Raw genomic sequence first — 20,132 nt, 5'->3', positions numbered from 1 at the left:
CGCGCGGCCTCGAGTTTCGAGAGCCGGGGGCGCGTGGAATTCAAAAAATCCCGAAGGAATCTCGCGATTCTTCGAGGTTAAGGATCTTTCTTGGACGCCAACTCGCTTCGATCCCACGAGCCCCTTGAACAGTGCTCCCGTTGTGAACGGCTTCGAACTTGTCGAGGGTCTTATCGAGATCGTCCTTTTAAAAAATTAGAGGTTAAGGCCGAGGTCCCAGGGAGCAAGTCGGATGTCGTCCGGTGCGCGTCGTCACGGCGAGGTAGAAAAACCAATGAAAACCGGAAGAGACGCCCGAGGTCGATTCCACATTCCGATTGATTCTTTATCCTCGACGCGGTGCCGCGCCGCGCTCCGTGCGACGCTCGACGCGCTCGGCGAAACTTCGAGCTTATTGGAGTCGAGATGAAGGAGGAAAGAAAAGGTTAAAAAAGAAAATGAGGAATCCACAGGAGTCGAGCAAAGCGCATCGGGGGGAGAAAGGCGTCAAGGCGACCGGAGGAGGAACCGGCGGGCTCGCGAAATATCGGCGTCGTCGGCCGTGCGTAATGCGCGTGCTCGAGCGTGAGCGCCCGGTTGCGAAACGCGACATTTCGCAGCGCCGCGGAACGGATTAATCGGGCAATTAATCACCCGGCTTTTTCTCGCCACGGTAGCGCGGCCATTTTCCGTCGGGTTCGCCGAGTCGTTCGTCGGCTCGCGGGCACTTTTGCCTCGCTTAGGGCGTACAGCTTTCGTTAAACGCTTCTTGGGGACTTATTTCGAGAAACGAGGAGGAGCGAGGAGGCGCCGAGTTCGGCAACTCGAGCGGTCACCGAATCGCGGACGTCAGGTGCACTCGCGCGGGGAGAAATCCGATCGCGGTGACCGACCGAGCGGACAGATGGCGGCACCGCTCGACCTTCCCGCCGCGCCAGCGCGGCAGTCGCCTCGATCGCGGAACCCGGTAGAGTCTCGCGCCAAATACACACACGGCAGCGCATACAAGCGCGAAGCCTTATGACGCCAATACTGGCGCGAAACGCATATCCAATCATTATTCGAAGTTCAACCTGGCACAAAACAAGATATTCCCTCTCGAATCGCTCGATTAGAATAATGCAAATTTTAGCCAGTCCCTCGAAATCGTATTCGGTATATACAATTTTTCCTCCTAATCGTTTGGATTAAAATAACCCCCAATTCGAGCCAAGTCTTCGAGATCGTAATTTCTTTTCGCATTTGGTCGGGAGGATTTTCCCTCGAATCGCATGGTCGTAAGATACCGGCAAAATCGGTTGGATTCCCCAGATTGGCATTTCTTTTCGCGTTTGTTAGTGCACTTGGTGCGAGACTCCATCGGGTCTCTTCGCTCCGGGAAATCGTCCGTCTTCGGTGATATAATCCGCCGGTTTATATAAATCGGCCTCGCCGGGCGGCCACTCGGAGGATCGCACTCTTATTTCCCCGGTTCTCCCCGATATCCCGGAGAAAGTGGAGGGAACGCCAATCAGTGACGTAATGCCGATCACGATATCTCGCGAGAGGTTGCGAATTACAGAAGCGCCCTGCCGGCTGCGGGCCGACCTATTGAACAACTCCGTTTAACGGATCGATCGCTACCAGTAATTACCGATTAAGGTGAAGTGAAACCCCCTTCAAATCAGTCGATTCGAATACAACACTTTTTTTTAAGGGTATTAGACCAAACTGTCCGACACTTTGACACGTGGCTCCTGATCATCTAAGAATTGTCCTGACACATTCCAAATTTGGATTTTTGGAAAAAATTCTTTAACTCAGCCCAGACCAGAACCAAAATGGCGTCGAGCTCTCATATTTCGATCAATATACAATTATCGAAAGCACTGATATGAGAATCAAAAGGGTCAGGACAATTTTACGATAATTTAGAACACTCTGGTAATCGATAAATTCGCAATTGAACGGGATAAAGGCAAAAAAGTGTTGTATGCGCTTCTATGCTAAGACGATGGGAATACGAGGTCTCGGAGTGAAAATTTAATTCACCTGGAAATCACAGATGGCGCAGGGGGTCCCTCTGCAGTCAATTAGGGCCCCAGAAAGCATGAATCCAGGGGATTTCTGGAGTTTTACTTCGATTTTTTTATATTTATTGTACGATAACGACAGGTGGAGTATGCCATTTGGTACAATATCCAATATGATTCGACACAGTTGTCAATATAAACACGAACGTCGGCAACGTAGGCATTTAGAGAAATCTTCTTTATAGACGTCGATCAAGTTTCTCGACGTGTTTCACTTCACCTTAAGGCGGCCCTCCTCGGCGACCCGGTCAAAGAGGAGAGAATCTCGGGGAAATTCGATCTCGTCATTGACATCGTTTAATTATTTTCGCGTATCTAAATGCGACGTTACAACTCACCTCCACGAATGTGGCGAGAATCCAGGACACGTCTCGCCGCATTGCAAACATGGCTGACCCTCCTCCAGATCCGTGATCCGTACGCCCTGAAGGAAAAAAAAATAATAATTCGAAATTACGAAAGATTACAGGCAGGATAATAAGACCTAATAATAACGACCGACCCTCGAATTAAATCTAAGAGATACAACGCCCGCGGGTTAACTCAATTTTTCATGACAAAATTGATCCGCCCCGGCGAGTCCAGACGATCCACGTCGATCGTCGATATAAAAAAAAATCCACGCACGGCGTTTAAGGACCAGAAGTGGGACAAGGCCGGAGGGGTAATTAAAGACGGCGGAGTGGCTAGAAAATGATTTTTTTTCCCTTTCTTTTTTTTCATAATTATCCAGTCATCGCGCTCCGCGGTGCATGAGCGGCAGACCCTGACGATCGTCTGTCGCACCTGTAATCACGTGTAATCACCTCGCGGAGTTTCGCGATCGGGGCGAACATCCTCGCGTAAGGGCGATCTCCGATTTCCCGCGAACGTTGGAATCTTCAAGTTGGACGTATCTACCGGTGATCGGAAGACCCTCCCGCGAGGAAAATAGAAAAAAAACGAGAAAATTGGTTCAAGTTCGTAAAAAAAGCGGCATTATTACGGGCGCGGCCCTCGTGCCTGACCTAGACGAAAGTAAATTATGGCCGTTTCGTCAGAAATTAGTCGGAACGCCGGGGGGAAATTCTTGAACGTCTTCCAACTGTTTCGGAGAGTCCTCGTAAGAGTTCTCGAGATCGCGTGGGCGGATATAAGCGAGCCTCGCGTTTACACGCCGGGGATCAGCGACTTTCCTCCGAGGCATCGCGGCGGCATCTTCGGCATCCCGGGGATCTTGTACCCCGAGAGTCGGAACACGAATATCGAGGTTAATTTTCCCTTTTTTTTTTTTCGGGAAAAGCCGCCGGAAAAGGCACAGAGTTGACGCGGGGAACGAGGAGGAAAGGAAATAATGCGTCACGAGATCTCGCCAGGGAAGAGGTTACGAGAAAAAATCCCGAGTAAATGACCTCGAATGAACGTATCAACGCACAGAGGCCTTCGGGGTATCGTGATGAAACTGCATCGTAGCAGGTGCGGCGTCACGCGATCTTATTACTAATTTACGGATCTTCCGATCGAGGTTATCGTCCCTCTGATTACGACGGGACTCGTCGTCGGGGGATAACGAGCGATAAAATCTTCAATGTCCCGGAGGACGACCAGCCAGGGTAGGGGCATTAAAATCCCGACGACGTCGACAACGGCCGATCTTGCCGATTGCGTTCTTCTTTGAGAAAATGCGCAAACGCGATAAAAGATTCCCGACCGAGGGATATACTCTGGAAGAGGGCCGATTCTCGGTGGATCCGCCAGGAAGGAGAGATCCACTCCGACCTCGCATCCCTCTCTAAGGGGCTGAAATAAACCTAATTTATCGTAGGTCCGCGAGTGGAAAAAACGATATCCGTGGCGTCCGCCGAATTCCTCGCGGCGCTGCTCGATTTCCTTTTCTCGTGTCTCACTTCTGTTTCTTTTTCTTTTTTCTTTTTTCTTCTTCTTCCCTCCTCCTTTTTGATAAATCTCGCGGGGCCCGAGGAGCCATAAATACGGGCCTGGTCAGCTCGGAGAATTTATTCCTCGAGGAGCATTCCACGGGAAAAAGACGCCACCGAAACCGAGGGCTCAGCGTTCTCTCACGAGGACACACGCACACCCACACGCGCGTCGACCGCGCACTTTTTACACGCTTATTTAACTAACTCGCGGCTCCAAGTGCTTACTGCGGTGTAAACGGACCACAAGTCAAGGCGCCTTTTCATTTGATCTTCGTGAACGGGATTCGCCGAGACGCGAGGAATCCGGAGCGAGCGCGCTGACCAACTTCGCGAAGAGGATTCATTCTCGGATACTTTTATTCCTCCTTGATAACGCGTGGTAAGGTGAAGTGAAACCCCCATCAAGTCAGTCGATTCGAATACAACACTCTTTTTTAAGGGTATTAGACCAAACTGCCCGAAACTTTGACACGTCGTTCCTGATCATCTAAGAATTGTCCTGACACATTCAAAATTTGGATTTTTTTTTTTAAATTCTTTAACTCAGCCCAGACCAGAACCAAAATGGCGTCGAGCTCTCATATTTCGATCAATATACAATTATCGAAAGCTCTGATATGAGAATCGAAAGGGTCAGGACAATTTTACGACAATTTAGAACACTCTGGTAGTCGATAAACTCGCATTTGAACGGGATAAAGGCAAAAATAGGGTTGTATGCGCTTCTATGCTAAAACGATGGTAATACGAGGTCTCGGAGTGAAAATTTAATTCACCTGGAAATCACAGATGGCGCAGGGGGTCCGTCTGCAATCAATTAGGGCCCCAGAAAGCATGAATCCAGAGGATTTCTGGAGTTTTACTTCGATTTCTTTATAATTACTGTACGAAAACGACAGGTGGAGTATGCCATTTGGTACAATATCCAATATAATTCGACACAGCAGTCGATATAAAAACGAACGTCGGCAACGTAGACATTTAGAAATATCTTCTTCATCGACGTCGATCAAGTTCCTCGGCGTGTTTCACTTCACCTTAAGTCGCGGATTTCGCCGTTACCCCACATCGGGGCGAATTTTCGTCATTTGATCGAAATCGCGAAGGGACAACTAGGCGAGGGTCCGCAATCGTAATATCGACTGACGCCAAAGTCCAAGAAATCTCTGTCTAGATTCCTTATCGGCCCTTTATGAATTCCCGCTAACAACGGTACAGCGTTTATTCGACCGAAATTGATAAAAATCCTAGATGCTAACGCGTGACTTTTTACAATTTGAGAGCGTAACACCTGTTCGATGCGAGTTTTTGGCATTTGATTAAAAACGCGAAGGGACAACTACGCGAGTGTTGCAATCGTGACGTCAACGACGACTGATACTGAATTGGAAAAAATGTCTATGATTTGGCTTAGTTTGGCTAAAGGGCGTCCATTAACCTTAAAATCCCGACCTCCACGTGTAACCACGTAGTTTCTTAGCGACACCTGACCGCCGTTACACAATTTCCGTCACTCGACGGAAATCCGCGATCGCGAAGGGGTAACTACACTCTTGTTCGCAATCGTAACGTCAACGGTGACTAATGCCGGATTGCAAGAAATTTCCATCGAGTCCAGATCCTTTATCGGCCCGTTAAGCATTGTCGACAATAACGGTGGAGCAATCATTCGACCGGCCGATAAAAATGCAAGATCCGATAACGACTTCTCGTAACCCGGCGTAAGAGAATAACCGTAACCGAGAGACTCGGGCGACTCCCGTCCACCTCTTAGACTAAAGAAGACGGGTATTAACCGAAGACGGTCCGAGGTGGCATTTATTGGACCGTTCGATGACGGCAGTCGGAAGTCTGGATTTACGCGAACGCAAATGGGCACGGTGACCATACGCTTCTGTCCGGTCGGAGTGCTTCTTGCAGCACCGAAGTACAGTTGATAGGAGCGAAGGCTCTCGGCGAGGGTAAAGCGTCACTTTAAAATGACACAAACGACTCTTTAGCCGTAAACGCGTTGACAAACGTCCCGGAGAAAGCCGGGGGAATAGAGGTAAGAGTGCGGACTTATTAGTCGGGGACACAAAGGCGATTTTTCAGCGGAACTACCGGCGGATGGGTCTCAGATGTTATCCTAGCGTGTCCTACGCGACTCGCCGACTCCGTGGGCGTCCGCTGACATTTGCGTTGACATTATTGGCCAAGTGACATTGCGCAACGCGAGTCGAATATCTCTGGCCGCCCTTAGACGCCCAGAAAATGGAGGATAAATTCCATCAAACGCGATATTTGCGATAGCATCTACGGGGTAACTTGGAGCTCGTACCCCTTCGAGATATTCCCAGGGGGTCCTGGAGGGCGCGAGTCTCCTGCCGTGAAGTCGATCCTTCCTGGACCTGCGAAAGTCCTCCTCGTCGTCGTCTTCGTCCTCGTCGGCTTCTCCGTCCTCCTCGTACCTTCCTCTCCTCCCCAAAATGGCCTCGGCTCGAGGACGACGTCGACGCCTTCTCTCGTTCCCGGCAGGATCTTCGGAAAAGGCGGTCCTGATCTTGATCGTCGTGGTGCCGTTTCTATCCTGGCAGGAAGTGCCCCTCCTCCTGCTACCGATGTCCTGAAGGACCTCGTTGCGATCCGCGGGGACTTCGTCCGGGTCGTAGTTCATTGGTTTGGGTCCTTTCCCGAAGGATCGGAAGTCCCTCTTGGAAGGACTCTCGGGATCCTCGTCAGGGTCTTCGGGATCGATGCGATCCTGAATGAGGCTGTGGTCCTTGATGTACCTCGCGGCGAATTGACGATTGCTCTCGTGCCAGTCCTTCGTGGACAGGGTGGGTCGAGTCTTGAGGTCCTTTGGATCCTCCCTGATCTCTAGATCGTTGATCTTCGGGGGCGACAGCGGCCTGGAGTGCCTGCTCTCCTTTTTCGAGGACCTCTCGCGATCCTTCGACTTGAGCGACCCCTTCCTTCTGGTCTCCGAGGTCCTGTCCTTGAACGAGCTCCTTCTGACCGGCTCGGAATCCTTCCTGAACCCCGACCTCTCGTACTTTTGAATCCTGACGTCGAAGTCGTCCAAGGATCCTTCGCAGGAATAACTCCTTCTTTTCGCGGGGTCCTTCAAGTGGTCCTTTTCAATGGATCGCCCCGAATCGATCGGGTCGACCTCATCGGAGGTCCTTCGATCGGCTCGATCCTGACCGTCGCATCTTCCAAACTGCCACTGACCGATTCGAGGACTCGAATCGTCCTTGCCGATCGCACAGTTCGTCTTGGAGTATCCAACATCCCTGGATCTCTGTTTTCTGCGGAAGGATCCACGATCCTGCAGATTTCTCCCGTCCCGACTCGGTGATTCGATCCTCTCGCGATCTACTTCGAAGGTCCTGGCGATCGAGGACTTTCGCCCGTTTTCCTTCGGATCCATCGATTTCCGGCCTTGATCCACGGGTCCCCTTTCGTCGATCTCCCGATCGATCGAGGGGATACGATCGGCGGTGGATCGCGCGCGGCCGCACGATCGCGCTCTAGATCTCTCCATCAATTTGGTCCAGGATCCTTTCTCGTGGTCCTTTCTATCGGAGGTTTCCCTCGCGGTTTCGTCATCCCTCAGTCGTAGCCTCTCGATCATCGATCTGATCCTGTCGCTGGACCTCTCCTCGATAGATCCTCGCGGCTCGTCGAGGTCCTCCTCGCGGTATCGGTCGATCCTCGAGACGTGTCTCGATTCCAGGGCATCGATGTCCTTCCCCTCATCCTTCGATCTCCCGAATCTTTTCACCGGCGGGGATCCTTTGAGGAGTTCGTGGGAGTTGGCGGATCTATTGGTCTCACGATCTTCCCGGATATCGTAAGATCTACGGTCTCGATCCTCGTCGTAGAACTTCTCGATCCTCGAATTGTGCCAAGGCTCGAAGACCTCCTTCCTGTCCTCCTCGACGTCCTGGACCCCGATCCTCTTCTTAGATGGTCCTTTCGAATGATCCTCCCTCTCTCGATCTCGCGATCTAGATCTCTCCATATCGCTCTCGTGCAATCTATCGATCCTTGCGTTGTTCCACGTGTCGGGCACCCCCTTATCTCCCCCCTCGTCCTTTGAGTGTCCGAATCTGGGCCTGATCGGCAATCCTGGATATCGATCCTGGACATCCATAGATCTTTCGAGGTCGCGGTCGCTCCTGGCACCGTACTGTCTCCCGTTTTCTCGATCCTTCGATCTACTGCCACCGTTTCTGCTCCTGCTGGATCCTGCGCACCGCTCGCAGGACTCCGACCTCCTCTTAAGACTTTCAGGACTCTTAAAGGCTTTTTCGAGTTCCTTGTCCTCGCTCGACCCCGACCGATCGAACTCGGATTTCCGGGACTTCCTTGGACCCCCGAGCCCAGCATCCAGGATGTCCTTCGCCTCCCAATTCGCAAACTGCCTCCTGCTGTTCCGATACAGGACATCCACGCTCTCGTCCTTGTAATCGTAACCGTTACGATCGATCCTTCCATTTTCGATAGTTTGAGGATTCTCCCGATACAACTTCGTCCCGTTTTGGTAGTCCTGTACGGCTTCCAGAGGACTGTAGTAAGGCTGAGCCCTTAAGGACACTTCGGGGAAGGTCGGCCCGTCCCTCGGAATGGCTTCCCGAAATCGGGACATTTTTGTCGCCCTTCTTACCGATATTCTCACTCACTGGTATGTACTACTCACTGAAGTTCACTCGAGAAACTGCCAGTCCGTTGAAAATTTCACTCCATTAAGTCGGACTTTCCACGGATCGATGCGACTAAGTGATTTAAGAAAACGATTCATTATTAATTTCTGATATGATAAGAGCTGTATCGAACCGCGCTCCATAAATCGTGAATAACGAGGAGCCTATCTCGACGCGAGCTAAGGCTGCTTAAAACTGCTCTACATTCACTCCGATATCTCGATTTTCTATGTATTTTTTTTTCTTTCTTTCTTTTTCTCAGCTAAAAACCACCGGTCTTTGGTGACGTGGAAACGCGACTGAAACTTTCACGATTTCTCTCGATGGAGGTCCTTTTTAGTCCTGGCGTCAGGATCCCGTTAAGAGCCGTGGTCCGTAAAGTTAACCGGCCGGTTATCAAAGCGGTCCAAAGGTCCATTTAAATTATTCCCCGCTCGTTGGAGAATTTCGCAACATCGGCCAATTTTTACGTCCTTAGAGAGAGGATCCTTTCCAGGGATTTAACCGCGAAAAACGTGCCGTCATCGGAATACCGTTAAAACCCGTGATTCCTAACTTTAACCGGTTCCTTAAACCGCCTCTAAACGTCGAAAATCTCGGGGAAAATTTCAATCAAGGACCTTCCCCGTTCCCGATGACGAATCATGACTCGGCGAGTTAATATCGCGTCACGGTGGATGTCCTTTTTCGTCTTGGAACAAAACCCGCTAATCGCCGTGACTCAGACCCGACGAATTCGGGATGATTAAAATTAACGATAAAATTGGAGGTGATCGTTCGTTTGACAAAATCCGCGCAATACCGCTCGTCGTTAGACGGAATGACGCAGATAGAGGCCGAGGGCTGTTTTCAGGAAAATTCTATCGAGCCACTCTGCGAGCTATTTCGAGACGAGCATTGTCGATCCGGCGCCCATCTGGGAGTCCGTGATTGGTACTTAGGGAGGTCCTTAAAATAGTCTTTTATTTCCGACCAGACGAGCCGAAACGTCTCCTCGAGACGGAGGGTGAATCACGAGTCCGCTCGTCTTAGGATTCTAAGACCCTCCCCTACTTCCACGTTTCATGATTCATTCCGTAATTTTAATTCGCCCGAAGCTACCAACCGAGAACATTTAAGAAAGGATCGAAACTGGAAAAGAACCGCTCCAAGCCGCCTATCCGAGGATCCTGACCGGTCTCGACCGTCTCATACATTACCCATACCACGTACGCGAGTAAATGCCAATTAATCCATTCCACTTTTCCATCCATAAGACTCGAATTACTCGGCCGGGCCCCGCGCCTCGAATCGAATCGATCGATCCTCGAGACCGTCGGGCGCCGTTAACGAGGACCCTCCGTGGACCGTCCGGGGATCCTGACTGGTCCTGACTGAAGGGTCCCGTTAATCGGGGTAAGACGGCCGGGCCGGCACCCAGCGCCCCGCGCGGCTATTAAGAATACCTCGGAACCAAACACTGCTTAACCTCCCGACACCTCGCCCAGTCCCGCGGAGGTCCGACCGGAAACACTTCCACTCGTCCGAGGTGGCGATTAAAGCGCCGAAACCGCACTCGCAACTCGGCCGAAATCTGCTCGCGCACTGCTCGGAGCTTGTCAAGACGCGTCCCGATTGGACGGCGCGGCGATCGCTTATCCAGCGGGTCCTGATTGGGCCTTACCGCGGGGTCCCGTTAATCGGCGCAACGCGGCTCGGGCCGGTGTGTCTGGCCGGCGCGGCCGTGTACCGGCTGGGTCCCGGCTGGGCACCGGCTCGGGACTCGAGACCGGCTCCGCCGGGTTACGTGGGCCCGTTGCAGGAGGCTGCGGGGCCGGCGCTGATTGGTCGCCGCGCCGGCCGCGGCCAACGGGAGACGAGGCGCGCCCCCATTGGCCGAGAGCGGGGCGCGCGGGAAACGCGCGAGCAGGTGGCCGCAAGCTGCCCGGAGGGTCGCGAGGAACCACGGGTCTAAATCTAAGAAGAAAGGGATAGGGGTATCGATGCGGAGAAAATTCGAGGCGTGGGCGGAGCGACCGGTGGCGCCATCTTTCGATGCGTCCGGCGTCCCCTGTCATGATCTTTAGATCGAAATTGAGTCTTTTTGACCCAACCACAGCGTGTATACAGAAATAAAAATGAGTTACGTTCCTTTTTCTCTCCCGGTATTACTAATCACGTGAGAATGTGGTAAAGCGCCAAGGTGCAGATTTTTGGCACAACGACGATGGGTAAAAGTAAATTCATTTAGGAGTTATTTTAGATTTACCGGGAATAGCTTCAAAGAATCCAAATGTCCTTGCAGTAAGAATCCGTATTATCGATTATTCTTCTTCTGTCAGTCTTAATATTAATTTAATATAATACCGTAATTAACGATACACTACCCAGATAGACAAAGTGACGCAAAATTTAGCTTACATTTCTGGCATTACCTAACTTCATACAATGTCCGCAAATTAATGACATGGAATGATGTTAAATTTTCCATAAATTTTCAGTTCATATATGTCGGTCATGACATAACTGGCATACGACTCGAGTATGCGGTAAATATATTGCTACAACCATTTATGACAAATTCATCGCAAATTTTTCCTCAAATTTATTCTATAATATGCGTACATATGTTGCAGACATTTCGTGCAGTAAATCGTCCGCAAATTGTTCGCAAATCAATTTTCCTTATCATATGATGATCGTGAATTTCTATCTGGGTAACGAACGCGATGGGATAATTTCTTTGAAAAATCCAAACCCGATTGAAAGCGACGAGATAAAATTCACTGGAGATAATGATTACATTCCTGTCCGACTTCCAGTACGCGGTAACCGATATTAGGCATGTATTACAGCTGGAGATTTTCGCGAATTCGAGATCGCGCGGTGGGGTGCACAACGCAAGATGGCCGCTAGAGACCGGCTTCTAGTTTAGAATTGAGTTTCATGCTCCGTCGTTTTTATTACTAGAAGGACGGACGAGATCTGAACTAAAATTGCGGGATTTCGATTCGGGTCTCGACGAATCTCGAGAAATTTTCCGTCCAAGCCCGGTCCCGATTTCCGCATCTCCGGCGACGAGATTTAACGGTTTCCCTCGGCGATTACCGGAGTTCCGTTGGCGTTCTAATTGCAGGACGGATCGCCGCGGTTCTTCGGCTTTACGAGTCCGCGGGCCGAGGGGGAGGTGAGGAGATAACTGCGAGAGCGACGGAAAGAGATACGGTCCCGAGGAGGAGAGTCGCTCGCAGACTCCACCGGCGCAAAAAGGAACACGTAGCGGAGCGTGTAGCTGCTTATGTAGGCTAAAGGCGGCACGATCGATTTCACGAGCACTCCTGTATGCATAAGCGAGAAATCAAGGCCGCAGTCAATTATTGCGAATCGATCCGGCTCTAGGGGGGGAAAATCGGCGCGTTTTCCCGGCGGTCGCGCGATCTCCGGCCTATGGGATTTCGTCGGGATCCCTTCCCCTCCCGCCGGTGAGAAAACTCGTCGATCGGAAGAGAGCGGAGAGTAATTTAATTTATTGAAATCTCCCTCGAGTACGGCCCTGCGTGTGGGACGAGAACAAGGTTCTGTACATACGCCCCCGCGTTTTCACGATCGTCACGACTAAGCCGGAGAGAGAGGAGACTTTAGACCGCGTCGCGCCCAAAATGGCGCGCCTCTCGAAACGAAGAACCGAATCCTCGGTAGGGAAGCGACATCGGGAAGTTCGGGAACGCCGGGAAGAAACTCGGGTCCGCTCGGTCGATTAAAATGATTAATGGAACGTCGGGCACGAAGTCGGAGTCCGTCGAGACTCGTTAGATTTCAATCCCCGCCAGAGGAAAGTAACGAACGCCCTCGCCCTCGGTTTTTAACGCCTCGATTTATATTTATTCTCCCCCCGATAACGAATCCGAGGCGACAGTACCTGTACAGGACTATCACGCGTCGTTAAGTATAACAAATAAGGGAAGTCAATATCGAGGTCCGCCAACCTCGGGGCAGAAAGCTCTCGATTTAGAGGGCTCTTAAGAGAGCCCGTTCCCGCGCTCTCGGGAGAATCTCTTTACACGAGAAGTCCCTTACGATGCGGCTATTAAAACCCGCTATCGGGTAACGGGCAAACGGGGACAGAGTTTCACTTTTCCCGCGCGAGGGGGAAAAAGGAAACCTACCGAATTAATTGTAATCCGCATCGAGAAGGGAGGCGATACCTAGACGTAAACCGACGCCTGATAGTCGGCGGTATATGGACCGATACCAGGCAATCACGCGTGTAACGTGCCGCATCCGGCGTGTTGTCCAAACTTTTACCCACCTCTCTAATGAGAGTATCTATTTTCAGAAAATCGAGTCCGTTTACCCGCGTTCAGTCGTAACGTTTTCTAACGTCATCGGGATGAATTTTAGAATTACCGAGTACGAAGTAAATCGACGGTGTAAATATATCTTCTGCCGGAGCGTTAAGGTGAAGTGAAACCCCCTTCAAGTCAGTCGATTCGAATACAACACTTTTTTTTAAGGGTATTAGACCAAACTGCCCGAAACTTTGACACGTCACTCCTGATCATCTAAGAATTGTCCTGACACATTCAAAATTGGATATTTTTTTTAAATTCTTTAACTCAGCCCAGACCAGAACCAAAATGGCGTCGAGCTCTCATATTTCGATCGATATACAATTATCGAAGGCTCTGATATGAGAATCGAAAGGGTCAGGACAATTTTACGATAATTCAGAACACTCTGGTAATCGATAAATTCGTATTTTAACGGGATAAAGGCAAAAAAAGTGTTGTATGCGCTTCTATGCTAAAACGATGGGAATACGAGGTCTCGGAGTGAAAATTTAATTGACCTGGAAATCACAGATGGCGCAGGGGGTCCCTCTGCAATCAATTAGGGCCCCAGAAAGTATGAATCCAGAGGATTTCTGGAGTTTTACTTCGATTTCTTGATATTTATTGTACGAAAACGACAGATGGAGTATGCCATTTAATACAATACCCAATATAATTCGACACAGCTGTCAATATAAAAACGAACGTCGGCAACGTAGGCATTTAGAAAGATCTTATTTAACGACGTCGATCAAGTTCCTCGGCGTGTTTCACTTCACCTTAAGGTTTCCTCGAGATTACCGAGATTAAATTTTAAGACGCGGCCGGACATCTTTACAGTCCTGTCTCTATATTCCCGCGCAGCGAAATTCTGGTCGAACATGGCGCGGGAGTAATTAGAAAGCCACAGTCGATAATTCACGGGGACCTCCTCTTGGGGCCGCACCTGGACTCGGTTAACCCGGTCGGGGTCGTGTCGTACAGCGGAACCCGGTGTTGCGCGCCCCGCGGTTGATAAATCGTCTCGCGGCGAATCGGAAATCCCCGCGACCGGCGGTCTAATGGAACGGACGAAATGCTCTAATGGGACCTAACGACGGAACCCGTTAAGCATTTAGCGGTCCGTGTCACAACTTCGCTCGCCGCGAGTCGGCGAGTCGGGTGAGTCACTCGGTAGCGACCGGCTCCGATCGGCATTCCGATCGATTATTCCCTCCGGAACGGACGCCCGGGGTTCGCGCCCTCCGAGTCGCCGGAGGAGCATTGGAGACCGTTAAGCTACCGCATCGGCATTGAATTTTTTATGGAGAATTGCATCTTTGCTTTCTTCGCATATGGGGGAACTCAGAATTCGAGTATAACGAAAATTTAACAAGCGGGTACGTGATCGCCGTGAAAATCGGACATGCGGGTATGTGAACGTCATGAAATTCGGACATGCGGCTATGTGAACGCCATGAAATTCGGACATGCGGGTATGTGAGCGTCACGAAATTTGGACATGCGGGTCCACGAATATGATGGAAATTGCACATGTGGGTACTTGAGCGTCATGAAATTCGAACATGCGGGTTCGCGAACGTTACGAAAATGAGATATGCGGGTCCACGAGCATGATGGAAATCAGACATGCGGGTACTTGAGCGTTACGAAATTCAGACACGCGGGTACGCGAGACAGACGAAATATTCTACATACAATATTAGCATTGTGATTTCGTCCAAAGAATCTACCCGACATTGCCAGAAACAATGAAGCTCATTTATTCGCAATTGTTCCCGACGAAAAAGCCAGCGCGGGTTTTACCGGTGCGGATACAAGCGATCATCCAGGAGTGGACAAAATATCCTCGAAAATCGGGGAAGATCCGAGCGGATCGCGCAAATCGCACGGGGAAAGATCCGTTCCCCATTGTGAGGAGATACGTCGGGGTCGGCGGGTCGCGGCCGAATGAAGCGGGGAGCGGAGGCGGCCAGCTAGTCGCCTCCTCGAAATTCGCGAGGCTCGCGGAGATCGCTCGGCGGCGATTCCGCGCGGAATCCGCGGATTATCGGCCGCGACATCGCGCGGCGTCTCCGCGCACCGCGGCCAACCCTCGCGACTCTATCGGCGGTCGGTCGTGCAGGAATCTGCAAGCGCGAGCCTCGCCATGTTATCGCGCGCGATAACCAGTGATAAGACGATGCGTCGAGAAGAAAATGCCGCGGAAATTTTGGCGCGGGTTTGAAAGTCAGGCCGCACGCCGAAAACGTATGCAACTTCTTCAAGAAGCGTATATAATGCATCTTATGTATGTAAATTTGTTATGTAAATTTCGGTAGAAATTTACATAAACCTATTACAAAAGCTTACGTGTAAATACACCGAAATACATAAGTGGTTTATATTCTTCTCGGTACATTTTCTACGTGCTTAATACACGAGCCCTAACTACCTCTTCTACGTAACAACGCGCAGAAAGCAATATTCGGCTGAATAAAGAAAAATGTTTTAAATTTGATCAAGGAACCTACAATTCAGTTGACTCAATCAAAACGTCTCCTGGATTTAATCGAATGCATCGAAGAATCTTGTTAGGTTAACTGAAATTTTGTTTGCTTATACATATTCTCCATTAGCATTTTGTCAGTCTTCGCGGGTAGGGATGAAAGGACGGCGAGTTGATCCCATTAAGGTGAAGTAAAACACGCCGAGGAACTTGATCGACATCGATTAAGATTTTTCTAAATGTCTACGTTGCCGTAGTTCGATTTTATATTGACAGCTATATCAAATTATATTCGATATTGTACCAAATGGCATACTCCATCTGTCGTTTTCGTGCAATAAATATCAAGAAATCGAAGTAAAACTCCAGAAATCCTCTGGATTCATACTTTCTAGGGTCCTAATTGATTGCAGAGGGACCCCCCGCGCCATCTGTGATTTCCAGGTCAATTAAATTTTCACTCCGAGACCTCGTGTTCCCATCGTTTTAGCATAGAAGCGCATACAACACTTTTTTTTGCCTTTATCCCGTTCAAATGCGAGTTTATCGATTACCAGAGTGTTCTAAATTATCGTAAAATTGTCCTGACCCTTTCGATTCTCATATCAGAGCTTTCGCTAATTGTATATTGATCGAAATATGAGAGCTCGACGCCATTTTGGTCCTGGTCTGGTGTGGAGTTAAAGAATTTTTTACAAAAATCCAAATTTTGAATGTGTCAGGACAATTCTTAGATGATCAGGACTGATGTGTCGAAGTTTCGGGCAGTTTAGTCTAATACCCTTAAAAAAAAGTGTTGTATTCGAATCGACTGACTTGAAGGGGGTTTCACTTCACCTTAAGAATGCCTTAGTCGAAAAGAGGCGGGCGTTTCTCTGAGCCGATGCGCCCTCCACCTGAACTGCCACCTAAACCGTCCCCCAGACCATCGCCTAAACCATTGCCTGAACCATCACCTAAACCATTGCGTGAACCATCGCCTAAACCTTCCGCCATTGACCGCCACGCGTGCCTTGGGCGGATTCTTGAGCCGCGTGCAGTCGCGTGGGCCCCGCCGAGCTTGAGTCGGCCATAAGCACGAGGACGATGCATTATTCAGGGAAACCAGTCGGCATAATTCGAATATTGAAAAAGGCTTATCCGTCCCCGAGAGGAGCCTTACGGCCCACGCGATCGGCGCTCGCGCTCGCGACGATTCGCACGCGCGCGATTAATGGCTGTCAGAGGTGATGTCAGTCAGGAAGTGACATCAGGCCGTCTGGCTGAAATAATTCACCGAGGCCCTCTTAAACCGTGACCGAGCGGATCGCGCACGAATCGTTTCTGCGACTGTTTTTAAATCGACGCCGCGCCGCCTCGACGTCGAAGGCCTCGCCCGAGAGGCGTTTTACGACGGCGATTCGTCGTCGATTTACGCTAGACGTCGCTGGGTGATAAATCGACCGCAGATTTTCCTCCGCGGCCATGACACCTCGCCGTCCTGACTGCGACGCAATCGATCCCCCTTTCTTACGAGCGATAATTGATTCGCCAATCCGCCAATTATCCCCGGGATTATAAAACTTGCCGTTCTGCAGTAAATGAAGATCGCTGGATTATTTACGCGGCTCTGATTAAAAGAATCCAGGGTCGGCGTGAATCACGATCGGCGCGGATTCCCTGTCGGAGGGAGCGATTAATATCTTCCTGCGGAACGTCCGAACCGCGGAAACGCCGGGACGTGCGGTTTATCCTCCGATCCACGAAGATGGGTCAATTCGGGATCAACAGGGACGATGAGTCTTGGCTGATTCCAAGGAGAAACCCGCGAGGAAAACCGACATTCCCGGCGCTCTTCGCGAGACCTGTTAACCGCCCAAGGTCTAGGCGATTCGGCTCCACGTGGCCTCGCCATCTTTCCCGCCTTGTAGGAAAGCAAGCCCCGCAGAGAAGAAATTTTCTTCCTCGACCGAAGTCGTACGAGCGACTCGGTTCGCCTTAGAAAATGTCCCGGTTGAGCGGAGTGGATTTTACCTCGCTTAACCGAACTCGTTTGCCTCTGTCGAGGAAGATATTTTAATTGAACCGTTCTCTTACTATCTAACAATAGTTCAATCGCCAACTCCGATATTCTTCTAGGTACCGACGTATCGTAACATTTGGTGTCAATGCCTGATATAATCAAACGTTATCCACCAAAGAATTTTGTCGGTCCAGTATTTCGTTGTCCATCATCTTGCCGATAATCATCTATGGATCGACAGAAATTAATTTATTAACCTTTGGCTACTAAGAGCGTCTAAAGGCGCCCGACGTTTGGTCGAATATTGCCCGCACGGTCAGACTAATTTCGCCCGTATGTCGAAATGGTGCCGTGTTCAAAGGGTTAAGTAAATCAGTGAGTTTCCTGTGTTTCGGAAGGATCGAAAACTCGACTTCGGAACTTCCAAGGAAATGTTTGGTAGAACTTGACCAGCCGAGATCGAGCCGTCCAGACCTGCTGAATCTGGATTCCTGTCCGAAGCACCTTGTTTCGGATGCATCTCGACTTTGAAAATCATGTTCCGTCGTTCGGTCTGGTTGAATGCGACTTCCGAGGTGTGTCTCAGCGTAAACGAGGCAAAGACTAGAATCGGGCAGGTTCGTTCGCCGGGGGCCTCAGGCCCAGGAACATTCCCAGGCGATTATGTCACCGGTCGCTTATAGAGGTGTCCAGGTTTTCGATACACCTTGCACCGTTGCAGCTGGTCACATCGCTTACAGTTCCACCTGCACGTCGATTTGCCTAGAGCGGAGCGTGACCAATTAGAGATTTAAAATGGTTTTTCAAAAATATCAGCCAATGTCGCCCATCATAATATTAAAAAACATGATATGAAAGGGTCCTTCATATATATTGTAAAAATATTGATACAACTTTTCTCCAAACCGACAGCACCGAATCATTTGAAACTTCAACACGTGATAATGGAGGTCCTAAGGAAGGTCATGAAATTTTATTAAAAAGAAAAAAAAAAGAATGTATTCTTGGCTCTAGTCTGGGATAAACGAAAAGAATTTTTTTTATTAAAAATGGAATTTCAAGAGCATGTTCTTCCTTAGGGTCTCCATAATCGCATGCTGAAGTTTCAAATGAGTGCGCCCAGTTTGGAGGAAAGTTTTTTAAATATTTTTTATTTAGAATGACCCTTTCATATCATCTTAAGTAAGATTCGGTTCATCCCGGACATCGCGAGAGTCTTCGAGGATTTCGGTCTCGCCCGGGGCCGACCGCGATCGATCGGTCCACGATTTTCTCGACGCGTCGATAGACGATCGATAAGTTATATGTCGTGCACTTAATTAGAGTCTACGTTTCTAAATATAGTAACCGAGCGGTGCGGTATTCCGATCATGGACATTGGTCTCGGTGTGCGTTACAGATATGGACGCCATGGGAGCGCGTCCACGCTCGTCCTCCATATCTCGCGCCTTCCATATCTCACGGATGAAAACCATGAAGAAACGGTTTCAGGCGTGATTTCTAATCAACGATCCCCATAGCCACCCTCGGGAGATTCAATCAGCCGTGGATCAGCCCGAACGGAAACGAAGCGGTACAGAGGAGTCCAGGATGGGACGATAATATATCGTGCGTCCTGACCCAACGGCCATTGCCATAATTGACCTTTATTAAATAAAATGGTACGACCCTGGTCCAAACCGGGAACCAGGGTCACACCCTGGGGTCATTTTTGACATCGTGATTTCACCTCCCATCGTCTCGCCCGCTTCCGTCCATCAGATTCCAATTTTTCCCGACGATCATCCAAAATCATGTTCCCCATCCGATACACGTGTCGAGTCGTTCCAAAAATCACGGACCACTTTCTTTCAATGAATTTGTTTTCATCATAATTTTGCATTTATTCAAACCTGCCAGGAAGGTGGCAAGAAGTGATCAACGTAACCCCCCATAAATTAATAAATGGTTCCTCCGTCCCAAAAGGGGAAATGTTTGAACCATTACAAATCCACCCGCGAACGCATGGAACGATCCGATACGAATTTGTTGGTTAGGTCAGGCAGATGTATGAAATTGAAATGAATGAAAAAAATCACCAGTCCTCGATTCAACGCTCCCATTTTTTTTTTAATTATCATTTCAACGACATTCGGCTCGATTCCACGGGGTTACCGGTTTAACATTTGAGCGACCTTTAAAGTCGCCAGCCGACTCCACGCACCTGACCTGCCCCAGTTAACGCAGACGCATTGTCAGGACCCCGGAGACTTTCTTTAGGCCGGAAGTTGCAGCTGCAACATCGCGGCCAGAGGCAGCTTCCGTTTCGCCGATAGCGGGAACGCGACGGAGTGATAGAGAGCGCGAACTCGTGGGCGAGCGGCGACGGCTGATAAGATTTCTAAGGTCTTTGACGTTTTGTCATCGTGCACTCTCGTTTTGCTTTTCGCGGTGACGTCACCGACCGGATTCGTAATCGCTCCCGAGCGAGTTAACGCGCCCCGACTGTAGGGAGATGCTGGGTGGAGGTTGATGCTGGACCGCCAGGCAGCATCCGACATCTTCGGCCCTGCCGAGGGATAGGTCGGGCTGGGTTGGCGGACCGGTAGAGAAAGATGGAAACTCGGAGACCGACTAATGGGACGGGACTTATCGAGGGAAACGAGGGATCGATGTCCAATTTTCAATTAGCCGA

The 20,132-nt window shown here is 50.0% G+C and overlaps 1 protein-coding gene across 2 annotated transcripts in view; it reads right to left on the bottom strand.

Annotated features, from left to right (window-relative positions):
- The window catches only part of LOC105695534 (four and a half LIM domains protein 2), a 77,207-nt gene that overhangs the window by 46,153 nt on the left and 10,922 nt on the right, over nucleotides 1-20,132 (bottom strand). The window contains exons 1-3 of one of the 2 annotated variants that reach the window (XM_012417140.1): nucleotides 10,104-10,254; nucleotides 6,291-8,730; nucleotides 2,390-2,475 (exon numbers count right to left, since the gene is read on the bottom strand). In XM_012417140.1, the coding sequence (XP_012272563.1) occupies nucleotides 2,390-2,475; nucleotides 6,291-8,603 (2,399 nt within the window). In that variant the 5' untranslated portion in view covers nucleotides 8,604-8,730; nucleotides 10,104-10,254. Of the gene's footprint in view, nucleotides 1-2,389; nucleotides 2,476-6,290; nucleotides 8,731-10,103; nucleotides 10,255-20,132 lie in introns of those variants that run through there. The other variant, XM_023432147.1, reaches the window with a different exon arrangement.

This window comes from Orussus abietinus, unplaced genomic scaffold, assembly GCF_000612105.2.
Source record: "Orussus abietinus isolate OABI.00-Male unplaced genomic scaffold, Oabi_2.0 scaffold250, whole genome shotgun sequence".
Taxonomy (NCBI): Eukaryota; Metazoa; Arthropoda; class Insecta; order Hymenoptera; family Orussidae; genus Orussus; species Orussus abietinus.
This window is presented reverse-complemented; position numbering and strand designations above follow the sequence as displayed.